The sequence below is a fragment of the Podarcis bocagei genome, assembly GCF_964188305.1.
Source record: "Podarcis bocagei genome assembly, chromosome: 3".
In the NCBI taxonomy this organism is placed as follows: domain Eukaryota; kingdom Metazoa; phylum Chordata; class Lepidosauria; order Squamata; family Lacertidae; genus Podarcis; species Podarcis bocagei.
In genome coordinates this window covers 50,784,746-50,797,963 of record NC_138127.1, presented here as the reverse complement: position 1 = coordinate 50,797,963, position 13,218 = coordinate 50,784,746, and the positions used below count along the sequence as shown (strand labels likewise).

General features: G+C 45.6%; 1 protein-coding gene across 5 annotated transcripts in view; it reads right to left on the bottom strand.

Moving 5' to 3' along the window:
- GRM1 (glutamate metabotropic receptor 1) overlaps positions 1-13,218 on the bottom strand; it is a 184,114-nt gene that overhangs the window by 59,047 nt on the left and 111,849 nt on the right. For all 5 annotated transcript variants that reach the window (XM_081186293.1, XM_081186296.1, XM_081186297.1 and 2 more), the window contains one exon: positions 1,390-1,625. In XM_081186293.1, the coding sequence (XP_081042419.1) occupies positions 1,390-1,625 (236 nt within the window). The remainder of the gene's footprint in view (positions 1-1,389; positions 1,626-13,218) is intronic.

Sequence of the window (13,218 nt, the reverse complement as noted above, 5' to 3'; positions counted from 1 at the left end):
CATTTTAAATGTGATTTTGCTGAGTACACCTGCACATTGTCCAAGCAATTTTTCTTAATACAGGGCATACAATGCACCCTGAAAACCCAAATTATATATTTTTGAACATGCATTTTTATTTGCTCCTTCTGTCATTTCCACCCCCTCAGTATGAGGGCACTTGCTGGTGGGGGGGGGGGCGAGGGCGAGAAGAGGTTTGGCCATTTGTCACGCAGAACAATCCTACTGGTGGTAATGGGGGGGGGAGACCTGGGGTGCCAAGGCCACTCTCCCAGAGATCATAGGATTGTCTCTAAATAATAACAGGGAGAGACTGCACCTCATTGGCAGAGCACATTCTTTGCATGCAAATGGTGCCAGTCAGGTCAGTCTCCGTAATATCCCCAGAAGGCTAAGATAGATTCTCCTGTAAATTTCTGGAGTGCTGCAGCCAATCAGTATGGACAGTATTAAGCTAGATAGACTATTGGTCTGACTTAAAGCATCTTCATTTGTTCCAAAAAAAATCATTGTACTAACAATTTATTCAGTTGGGAGCAGGGATAGCTCACCAGTTATATTATAACCTCACTGTCTTTTTGATATTTCACTGAAAGCAGGTTTTTGTTTGCTTTGCTTTCCCCATGTATGTAGCGGGCGTGTCCACTGGCTCTACTGCACAGTTAATTTTAAAATGGCTCTTGCCTGCTTTCTGACTGCTTTAACAATGTGCACACAAACAGCAGGATAGATGCTCGAAGGCAGTTTCAGCACCGTGTGCGAAAGTCTGAAAAAATGCCTCAGGCCTTGTCGGCAATCAAGCCAGGTTTTCACTCTATTCTCCTATTTTACCACCTGCAAATTCATTTTAGAATCAAACAAAAACTTCTGCTTTGCTGCGGCAGGAGAGAAAAAACAATTAAGAACCGGTTAAACAGAGCCAGAGGACATCTCAGGCAGCCTTCCCCAATGTGAGGTGCTCTTCAGATGCAGCAGGATTACGGCTCCCATCAGCTCTGACCCTTAGGCCATGCAGGCTGGAACTGATGGAGACTGGAGTCTAACAACATATGGAGAGCACCACAATGGGGAAAGTCCGACCTAACACACCAGTTAGATATCCCATCACTGAACATTCATCTCTGGAGTGCCAGGGACAGAGTTCCTTAGTTCATCAAGGAACAGTAGTAGCAAAGTCGAGACTGCCCCATGTTGACACAGCACCTTGCCTACCACCCCACCATGATTTGATGGTGGGGTTTCCTCCATGATTTCATGTAGGCTTTTACTGCAATGCAGAAGCAGGAATAAGAGAAGACACATGGGCAGGGCATGGCAAGCTCTTGTTTGAATAATAATAATAATAATAATAATAATAATAATAATAATAATATAATAATATATATTTACCAGTGCAGTTCTTTTGAAAGTTGGGGTTCTCTAGAGGATGACCTGGAATGCGACACTGGAACCTGTGCTGCCAAAATTCTGGGAACCAGGGATTCCGCGTGTTGGTTTCCAGCCGTATTTTCAAAAAATAGTCATCGAATGACACGACGTCCGGAGACTGCAGCTTGATTGTGATGCCCCCATTTGCTTCAGCTTCGTACCCTTCAATGACTTCGTCTCTATCTGCCCATCCATCACTTAAAAAAGGAAGGAAAAGCTATTAAGAGGGAGCCAAAAGGAGGAAGGAGAGCATGTCAAAAGGCATCTTGATCTTGTTGAAGCAGATGCCCCTTAGCAAATCAAAAGGTCATTTCAATATGATGTATTAGAGGAAACTATGAGAATATATGCTTCGTCTCCCACATCACCTCTATGTAATATAACTTTCTGTTATTTATCCAGCTTGGTATACTCAAAATCACTTGCAGAAAATTAGACTTTATAGAGACGGTGGCTGATATACTTTCCGTAGCAGCCCTTTTGTAGCCAACAACACTCAAGAAGGGAGTGTTAACTAGCTTGCGGAAACTTCAAGATGTGCAGAAGTATTAAAAATAATGGTGGGAGTCCTAACTTGCTGCTTAAGTGGGAGCAGGGATGGAAGACACAGGGGAAGGGGCATAGAATGGAGTATCCTGGAATAGGGCTTGACTGGCTATCTGGAATCCTGAACAGGAGCACTATACAATGCAACATTTTGCCGTCGTCCCCACTTGCAGTACTGCAAAACTTTATTCTCAAAGTTTCCAACTCCCGGGCCCAAAGAAGTGCTCAGCTACATCCTTGCTAAAGGACACTAGTCCTTGTTCGCTTACACTGGTTGCCAGGGCATGTTTAAGCCCCATTCAAGGTACAGGTTTTCATCTATAAAGCTGAACATGGCTTAGGACAAGCATAAGAACATAAGAAGCGCCCTGCTGGATCAAATCAACAACCCATCCAGTCCAGCATCGTATTCCTCAAGTGTCCAACCAAACATCTATGGGAAGCCCACAAACAGGACATGAGCACAACAGTTCTCCCCCACTCATGTTCCCCAGAAACTAATATTTAGAAGGATACTGCCTCTGATACTGGAGATAATATGCAAGCCATATTTATTAGATTCATACCCCACCTTTCCTCCCAGAAGCTTAAGGTGGCATATATGGTTCCCTCCCCCTTTTGATTTTATCATCACAGTATCACTGTGGGGGGGTGTTAGGCTAAGAGACAATGACTGGCCATTGGTCACCCAATGTGTTTCATGGCTGTGTGTCTACTAATTTTGTGCTGGTTTAATCCTCCAAAAATTAGTCGAATCCCTATTTGAAGCCATCCAAGTTGGCAGTCGTTACTACATCTTGTGGTAGTGAATCCCATAGTTAACTATATCCTGTGTGAAGAAGGATTTCATGTGTCCTGAACCTTCCACCCTTCAGCTTCTTCACTTGTCTCTGAGTTCTAGAGTTGTGGGGGGTGGGTTCTCTGTCCACATCATGCATAATTTTACACACTTCTATAATGTCCCCTCTGATTTGCCTTTTCTCTAACTAAAGACTTCCCTCATAAGAGGAACTGATCCACCCCCATGATGCTTTTGGTTGCTCTTGTCTGCACCTTTTTTCCAGCTCTATAATAACCTTTCTGAGGATTGAAGCACAACTCATGAAGGTGATGATCTAATTTAAACCAAACACAGTGGTACCTCGGGTTATGAACTTAATTCATTCCAGAGGTCCGTTCTTAACCCGAAACCTTTCTTAACATGAGGTGTGCTTTTGCTAGTGGGGCCTCCCGCTGCTACTGCGCCACCGCCGCACGATTTCTGTTCTCATCCTGGGGCAAAGTTCACAACTTTGAGCAACTACTTCTGGGTTAGTGGAGTTTGTAACCCGAAGCATTTGTAACCCGAGGTACCACTGTAAGGACCAAGAAATGCATCCCAATGTGTCAGAACAGGGAGGAATGAAAGGTGCGTAAGAAAATTCAGTCCGCTGAAAAATCATCCACCAAACACGTTTTTCCAATAGGCAAATAATCCTTTTCCTCCTGTGATATTGTCAAGGCAAATTGGCTCTGCTAAAAACGAGAAAGAATCCTAAACCCTTCCAATACAGACGGACATATTTTTATTGGTGATATTTATCTGATAAGACCCACTTTAATGCTTTTCAAATGAATCACTTGGGTGAGGAGCTTTTGACTTTGTAAAGGTTAGCTCATAAACTCTTTGGATCATAGTTTAGTGGTTTTCTCCAAATCTTTCTGTTGTCCCCCAGAGACTAATAGCTTGGAGTTTAATTTAAGTGCAAATGCAAGTCGGTCTGCATTTAATTTTTAATGTGTGTGGTCATGTCGCTAAAGAAACAGATTATGTTGGCATCTTAGAAATGGCGGCATCCTTGTGGAATGATACCAGCAACTCTTTCTGTCCCTTAAAGAGCTTAATCTGCTTGCTTCTCAAAGCAGCAGAGTGCTACAAAAATCAATGAGACTTACCATAAAGAATGTACAGCTGACCTAAGCTACAAGATAAGGAGTTACTTGCAAGAATTGTTCCAGACACCCAGGAGACAAAATGCACATGGGTTCCATTGTAAGGGTCAATGTGCAACCTTAGAGTAAATCTGGTGTAAAAACAGATCAATGCAGGCAGAACTTCATGAAGATTTAACTAGTCTTTAAGCCCTAAGGGCATCTATGATGATTCTCTCACTCTGCTTATAGTATGAACCTAATCAAAACTGCAGTCAAGGAATTGGTGATTTCAAACCAATATTTAAAGAGGAAGCTTTCCAGGGCAGATCTATGGTCAAACCCTGTCTAGGTTGTTATGTATTTATTTACAGTGCAAGCCCATGCAACCCTCTGCTCAGAGTAAGTCCGATTGCATTTGGTGGACCTTACTCTCTTGCAAGTATACATAGAACTGCAGCCGCATTCACGTATAAAAGGATTTGCATGCTGCTTTTCAAGCACAATAAAACAATTTAATACAAATTAAACCATGTCATACATGAAAAATAGCAGCAGAATAAAAGACAGATTTCAAAAACTTAAGTGAACTACAGATGTTTTAACAGAGAGTGGGCTGCTAAATCTTTCTAGGAAGTGAGTTCCACAATCTGGGAACTTGAACAGAAAAAAACCAAAGGAATTCAGGACACCTTACTTGTTCTTTTAAAGCTATAGGGCTTTGCAGAGTGTCAATAGTTAAATGATGGTTAAATTGCGGCCCTCACCAGCTAGCATAGCCAATGATCAGGGATGATGGGAGTTTTATTTATTTCAAAAAGATTCAGATACCACTTGATTGCTACTGACAGGTAATATAATTGATGCATGTGACAAAATGGGCAGCCACACTCCACTCAGCTGCTGCCTATTTTGCTTTTGGGATGGCTCCTAATAAGGCACTTCACTGACCCCCCCCCCACTACCTCTTCACCACCACTCATAATTTCCTTTTATGTTCTCCTCTGAGTAGGCAGTCCCAGTTTCACTGTCTTTTCCTAAAATTTTATGTAAAATCTTCTTTTTATTTGCTTTCTGCTTACTTTTTGGTAGGCAGTTGCTAGACATGAGAGGCTAGCAAGATGTGGTACCAAGGTATATTTTTGTGTTTTTGAAAATGGGAAAAATATAAAACATATAAAGCATCCCAAGGAATAAATAGTCCTAAAATTTATCTTAGAAACATGATCTTTGGGATTAGCCCTCCTCATCTATTGTTTCTCAGCATCCTTTCTTCCTCCCTGCAACCATTTTTTAAAAAAGTATTTCTAGTCTTGAATGCAAAGCTGTTAGCTCTGCCAATCAGATGCAAGATGCTTACAAAAATATTACAGAGTCTACTCAGAAGTTAGCCATCCTGAGTTCACTGAGGCTTCATCCCAAGAAAGTGTGCATAGGATTTCTGCCTAAAATATTTCCCCAGGAAAAATGGCGCGGGGGGGGGGGGCTTCAAATGAAAAAACCTAAATAAAGGCGGGGCTCAGTGATACAAGAACTGTTAAGCTTTAATAAAGTACCATTGGAGACTGGAGTCCCTTACTGCCCCCTTCTGGTAAATCATTTCCCCACCAATAAAAAAATCTAAACAGTCAACCTAAAAATACCTATTAAGATTAGCTGACAAATTAATAAATAACTGCACACAAGCCACTAATCCACGTTTAAAACCTACCGAACTAGCTCGTTTTGTCATAGCGTAACCTTGTAGTTTTGCTCTGAATCTGGCAATTTGTGCAACAATTAAAAGTACTGATGCTCGGCGAGGGCGTTGAAAGTGTGAAGGCAGAGAGGTTGCTTGGAAGGGACGTGCGTGTGTGGGTGGAGAACCAGCAATCGCACTCCTCACTGTCATGAAGAAAGAGACAACCAACTGTTTTCGTTGCTGTTTCACAGTGCGTTTGCCACAGTCAAAGTGGCTGCCAGTTTTCTACAAGCTGCACTTGTTTAGATGCCTCATGTTGTATAACAACAACAACAACAATGTATGCTTTTCACAGGCAATTTTTTAAAAAATCCAATACAAAAAGAAATGGTGCAAACCTAAGGATTACTCCCTGTTGTTTTGGATTAGGCATAGCTTCCCACTGGCACCATTTCATTTCATAAAAAGAAAGCCTGAAGGGGTTTTCCTTCTGTAGTGCGCTACTAGGCAGCAGCTGGTATTTCTGTTTGTTTCCACTGTTTGTACTGATATACCTGAAATTGAATACAATTATAGATACCTCCCAAGCCAGTGCTTGGGCCTCCATGCTTACTTGCCGAGTGTTGCCTTGGGGGCAAATTGGCAAGGCGTAACTGCCCTTTTCATCGACCTACCCTCTGATTTAAAGCATTGCCAGGGTCTGTGCGAGCTTCTCATGAGTTGGATTGTTTGGCTTCCTACTGGCTTCCTTTAAGCCAGTGTTTCCCAACCGGTGTTCCGCGGCACACTAGTGTGCCGTGAGACGTTGGCTAGTGTGCCGTGGGAGGGAGGCGGGCGAGTCGGGCGGTGAGAGGCGGCGGCGACGAGGATCCGCGTCGAGCCGGGGGCGGCTCCGCGGTGGTGGTGCCGAGGTTTCTCTCTCCATTCTCCCCTCACACACACACACACAGGAAATAACACAGGATCAGCTGACAGGACCCAGCCAATGGGGCGGCGGCGGGGCAGCGCGTGCAAATGGGAGGAGCGCGAGACAGCGGACGAGGAGGAGGCCGGCATGTCCGGGCAGCAGCAGCAACAACAGCAGCAGCAACTCCCGGCGACGGCTCCTCAAGCCCCGGGCAACCCTACTCCCTCACCGGCCTCGGCCGCCCTCCTGCTCCACCCGCCGCCGCCTCCCCCGCCGCCGCCGGCCACCTCGGCCCCGCCACCGCCCCCTCCTCTGCCCGCTATCGCCGCCACCACCACAACAGCCGCCGCCGCCTCAGCTGCCGCCGTCCCTCAGTCCCTCGCTTTGCTGCCTCCTCCCCCCCCACCCCCAAAGCTTGGAGGTTCCCCGGCAAGGGGGAGGGGAAAAATTGAAAACTTTCACTTTTGTGCGTCCCTCCCAGCGTGACGCTGCGCGCTGACATCACGGGGCTGTAATGGTGGTGTGCCGCGAGATTTTTTTCCTCAAACAAGTGTGCCTTTGCCCAAAAAAGGTTGGGAAACACTGCTTTAAGCCAATACTGAGTGTAGAAGCTTGTACGCCTCCCAGCAAAGCTTTGTGCAGCATAAAGTTTAGGAAGGTTCAAGGTTGCAAGGATCTTAAACTTCCAGGCAACTCTAATACTTCAGATCTAGGGGCCAAATCTATATTATGTGCAGCTCTATAGGGATGTGGGTGATCACTGAGCCTCTTGGGCTTGCCAATTGGAAGGTCAGTGGTTCGAATCCTCGTGACAGGGTGAGCTCCTGTTGCTCTGTCCCAGCTCCTGCCAACCTAGCAGATCGAGAGCATACCGCTGCATGTAGATAAATAGGTACCACTGTGGCAGTAAGGTAAACAGTGTTTCTGTGCGCTCTGGTTTCTGTCACAGTGTTCCGTTGCACCAGAAGCGGTTTAGTCATGCTGGCCACGTGACTCGGAAAGCTGTCTGTGGACAAATGCCAGCTCCCTCAGCCTGAAAGCGAGATGAGCACAGCAATCCCATAGTCACCTTTGACTGGACTTAACCGTCCAGGGGTCCTTTACCTTTACCTTTACCTTATGTGGAGCTCTATGACAAAAAACCCCCGGCAGCTGTAGAGTAAGGGCCACATGCTGAGGAAAAGGGGGTGGGGAGGTGGAATAATTTAACACTTCCCCTCCACATCAATTTACTAATTTAAAAAACTTAATAGATGTGCATATTGGCTGTGAGCGCAGGTGACTGTTTTTGTATGTTTGCAGGTGCTTTTATATGTTATTTATTCATTTGCTTTTAAAAGTGTGTTGTTTTTCTGTAAATACCCAGAAATCAACATTGGATCTCTCATTCTGTTAGTCCAAAAGCAAGCATATGTTCATCAAGACACCCATAAACATCCATTTGCTCTTAGACAAATAGAATGAGAGATTTAAGTGTTGACTTCTGGTATTTACACAGATGATAATAAGAGCAAATACAGTCATATTATTAGTCCTGTTGTAAAACTGCAGGCAGAATTTTGCTCCATGAGTTGCATAGTTCTGAGAAAAGTCAGTCATATTTTAGTAGGATTTATGTTCCCTCAGAAAACCAAACCTAATATATGACGGTGATAGTGAATATGGCTCACTTGGCCCAGATACAGCATATAAATGGATGGTGTGTCTGAATCTGCATTCTTAGTACCATTAAATAGAAGTAGGGCACTGCCCTGGAAAAGTCACACTGAAATTAGCAATCAGTCAATGTGGCTGAAGGTGGCTGTGGTTTTAAATAATTCACCCATGAAGAAAATAGGCTCTCATGGGAAAATCAGCAACTTTCTATCCTAATTATTTTAAAAATGTAATAGATGTCCTTTTTTGGGTTCAGATTAGTGAGCTTCAGTTGAAACACCATCAGTATTTTAGGAACTAGTTAAGAATATTAATGTAATATTAACTTTTACTTCTTTCTTTGTTTAAGAAACAATAGGGTCATTTAAGCAAATGAAAATCCCTCTTCTTACAAATCTCATCTTTCCTATGCAAATATTGAGTCTGGGAACCACAATCACTTGCAACTAGTTGAATACAGTGGTACCCCGCAAGACGAATGCCTCGCAAGACGGAAAACCCGCAAGACGAAAGGGTTTTCTGTTTTGGAGGCGCTTCGCAAGACGAATTTCCCTATGGGCTTGCATCGCAAGACGAAAGCCCATAGGGAAATGCTGTCGGTCGGGAGCAAAGACTTTCGCCCACAGCCGGCCTTCAGAAGAGGACCTCTTCTGAAGGCCGGCGGGGGGCAAAAGTCTTTGCTCCCCCCCGCCTGCCTCCCCCCCCCGCCTGCCCCGGGCGATCTTAAAATGCTGGGGGTCGGGAGCGAAGCGTTAGCTGCCGACCCCCAGCATTTTAAAATCTCCCCCTGTCCCGGGAAGGTTTTAAAATGCTGGGGGTCGGGAGCGAAGCGCTGCCGACCCCCAGCATTTTAAAATCTCCCCGTGTCCCGGGGAGGTTTTAAAATGCTGGGGTTCGGGAGCGAAGCGCTGCCGACCCCCAGCATTTTAAAATCTCCCCGTATCCCGGGAAGGTTTTAAAATGCTGGGGGTCGGGAGCGAAGTGCTGCCGACCCCCAGCATTTTAAAATCTCCCCGTGTCCCGGGAAGGTTTTAAAATGCTGGGGGTCGGGAGCGAAGCGCTGCTGAACCCCAGCATTTTAAAATCTCCCCGTGTCCCGGGAAGGTTTTAAAATGCTGGGGGTCGGCAGCGCTTCGCTCCCGACCCCCAGCATTTTAAAACGCTGTTCCGAAGGGGGGCGGGGACACCTGCCCCAGCCGCCCCACTTCGGAAAGCTGTTCCGAAGTGGGGCGGGGGGGCGGGGACACCTGCCCCAGCCGCCCCACTTCGGAAAGCTGTTCCGAAGTGGGGCGGGGGGGCGGGGACACCTGCCCCAGCCGCCCCACTTCGGAAAGCTGTTCCGAAGTGGGGAGGGGGGGCGGGGACACCTGCCCCAGCCGCCCCACTTCGGAAAGCTGTTCCGAAGTGGGGAGGGGGGACGGGGACACCTGCCCCAGCCGCCCCACTTCGGAAAGCTGTTCCGAAGTGGGGAGGGGGGGCGGGGACACCTGCCCCAGCCGCCCCACTTCGGAAAGCTGTTCCGAAGTGGGGAGGGGGGGCGGGGACACCTGCCCCAGCCGCCCCACTTTGGAAAGCTGTTCCGAAGTGGGGCGGGGGGCGGGAACACCTTCTGAAGGCGGGCAGGGGGCGAAAGTCTTTGTCCCCCCTGCCTGCCTTCCCAGGGGCTTTTAAATCGCCCCGGACAGCGGAGAAGTCCTCCGCTGTCCGGGGCGATTTTAAAATGCCGCCCGCCAGCATTTTAAGATCGCCCCGGACAGCGGAGAAGTCCTCCGCTGTCCCAGGGTTTTTTAAAATGCTGGGGGTGGGAAGAAAAGCCCTTGTCCCCCCCCCCAGCCTTCAGACGAGGTCCGGGGACAGACTGTCCCCGGACCTGGTCTGAAGGCGGTTTCCCTAGGAACGCATTAATTGATTTTCAATGCATTCCTATGGGAAACCGTGCATCGCAAGACGAAAAAACCGCAAAACGAAGAGACTTGCGGAACGAATTAATTTCGTCTTGCGAGGCACCACTGTATTTGAAAAAGGGGGGACGCCTGCTTCTTGATGAAGATACTTGCGCAATTCATAAGATTCCATGACCTTGCACCGTGCATATTTTGTAATTTTTAAGCATGCATGTAGATACTTTGTGATGAATGGAATTGAACAGCATTCCTCTCCAACAAGTGGATGACAGGATTCCCTCATAAACAGATATTTCAGGATAAAAAAATTCCTTCCAGTAGCACCTTAAAGACCAACTAAGTTAGTTCTTGGTATGAGCTTTCGTGTGCATGCACACTTCTTCAGATACGAATATTTCAGGGTCTCACTTCTTATACTTCCAACAGATATTTCACAAACCATGAAAAACATAGGCTATGACTTGTAAGAGTATGACAGTCTGTTTTGTAAATATGTATTCAAGAATCAAAAGTACCATATGCACTGCATATATTTATTTTCATAATGCATTTGTATCGGCCTATCACACCAGTGTCATCTTGGAATTGTTACCATGAGGATCCCTGACACTGTTAGCATTTTCAGCATTTTGTAGGAGTGACTGCTATGCTTGTATATTAGCTTTGTATATGGCAAGGACGCCTGCCATAGCACGTCTTGGTAAACGTGGGCTCTGTAATCCATGCTGTCATAGCTAACTGTATAGATGTTTTCTAATCAAGGTACATCTAGGTGATCCCAAGCCCTCTTTATTAGAGCAAGTCAGCATTGTGTGATTTGCTTACTGACAAATAGCCTATTGAAACTGGCCAGCACATTTTTATGGGAACATGAAGGAGACACTCAGTATTCAGGTCTGGGCAAGGTGACTAGAGAGGTCAGCTCCTAGCACATTTGGTAATGGGAAAGTCAGGGAAACAATAGTAATAATAACTCTGGGCAGCTTCCAACAAATATAAAAGCATAATAAAAGATCAAACATTTTAAACTTCCCTATACAGGGCTGCCTTCAGATGTCTTCTAAAAGTTGTATACCTTGGTTCTCGAGCTTAATCTGTTCCGGGAGTCCGTTCGACTCCTGAAACCATTCGAAAACCAAGGCGCAGCTTCCTATTGGCTGCAGGAGCTTCCTGCACTCAAGCAAACTGGCACATTCACTTCTGAGTTTGCAGCGTTTGGGAGCCAATTTGTTCGGCAACTAAGATGTTCGGGAACCAAGGCTTGACTGCAGTTCTTTATCTCTTTGACATCTAATGGGAGGGCATTCCACAGGGCAGGCACCACTACCAAGAAGGCCCTCTGCCTGGTTCTCTGTAACCTCACTTCTTGCAGTGAGGGAATGCCAGAAAGCCCTCAGAGCTGGATCTCAGTGTCTGCCCTGAACAACGGGGATGGAAACATTCCCTCAGGTATGCCGGGTTGAGAGCAAAATGCTTTTCTTGAACAGTGGCAACCTGCCCTTTAGGAGAACTTAGTTGTACAGTGGTACCTCGGGTTACATACGCTTCGGGTTACATAGGCTTCAGGTTACAGACTCAGCTAACCCAGAAATAGTATCTTGGGTTAAGAACTTTGCTTCAGAATGGGAACAGAAATTGTGCTCCGGTGGCATGGCGGCAGCAGGAGGCCCCATTAGCTAAAGTGGTGCTTCAGGTCAAGAACAGTTTCAGGTTAAGAACAGACCTCTGGAACGAATTAAGTACTTAACCTGAGGTACCACTGTATGGCTATGTAAGGGAAATTGTTCTCAAATTTCATGTTCAGAAAGCATTATTCCCTCCTCAGAATTAGTTTCATGTGCCCTTAGTGACTTCAGCATACAACCATAACTGACTGACTCAGCTTTGCAAGATCCTAATGTTTATAATTGTTTGGAGCTAGACTTGTCATATTGTCCATATGTAAAGGGGACAGAGATCCAGAAGAGGATTCGGCTGGAGGAGGATGGGAGTGGGAGGCAGTTGTTACTGATTCTCCTTTTCCCTTGCAACCACCAGTTCTACCTCCCTTCCAGAGGATCCTCCAGAACAGCTTTTCATTGCCCACAGGATGGTTGTAGAACTTGTTGGAGAGGCAGAAATCACTCCCCACTTCCTCCAATGAGACAGCCTCACAGGCAGAGCTCCCCCACAGTTAGTCTGGATCAAATGGTATATAGTTTCTGATTGTCTAGGGTCATATAAGGAAGGAAAATGAAGCCCTGCCTAAGGGGGGGGGGGAAATAGGATGGCAAATCAGAAGCAGGTTGACCTTATCTGAAAAACATTTTCTCTGGTTTGATGCCCCACACAAAACATTATCTTTGCCAGAAACAGGCAAACAATTGGCACAGCCCTAAACCTCCCTAGGTATCTACCACAATTCTGTTCAAGACCATGCATGGGAGTGCACACAAATTCTAGTAATTTGGATGGTTACATAAATCATTCAACCGATTTACAGAAGTAACGCCATGAGACTTCTGAACCCCCTAACACCACATGAGTAGCACTCCAGCTGCAACGAACAGCTTGTGGAGACTTTTCAGATGAATAGCTGAAGAAATGTGAAGGTAGTTCAGAATAATGAATTCATCTGAGAGTTTGGCAATCTGTTCATATGTAAATAGTTGTGGGAAAAAGAAGTCAAAAAGCATTTCTCTTATATTTATCTTAGCCTTTGCATTCCTTCTGTCACCTGAACAACTGTTGCTTTGAACAACTATAGCACATACAGAGCTCAGGCTTGTTTGTTTCATTTCACGTACACATGGTTTCTTTTCCGAGTGCTTTCTGCAAAATCTAAGATGCTGGCTCAAGCAAAATTACACACACACATGTATTATATATATATATATATATATATATATGCTTTCGTAGATTTTCACGGGTACAGGAATGTAGGTTTTGGTGTCTTCGGGTGTCTTCCCGTGTAAGAGTTGGGGTGTCTAGGCGACGTTTCGACGAGGTATATATATATATATATATATATCACACACACACACACACACACACACACACACACACACACACACACATGAAGCATAGCTCAGCCGCAGGTTGTGTTTTATATTGTATATGATTAATGACAACCTGTCTGTTTCTTATCCAACATACAGAAATGATAAATAGCTCACTCAGTAGAGCATGAGACTCTTAATCTCAGG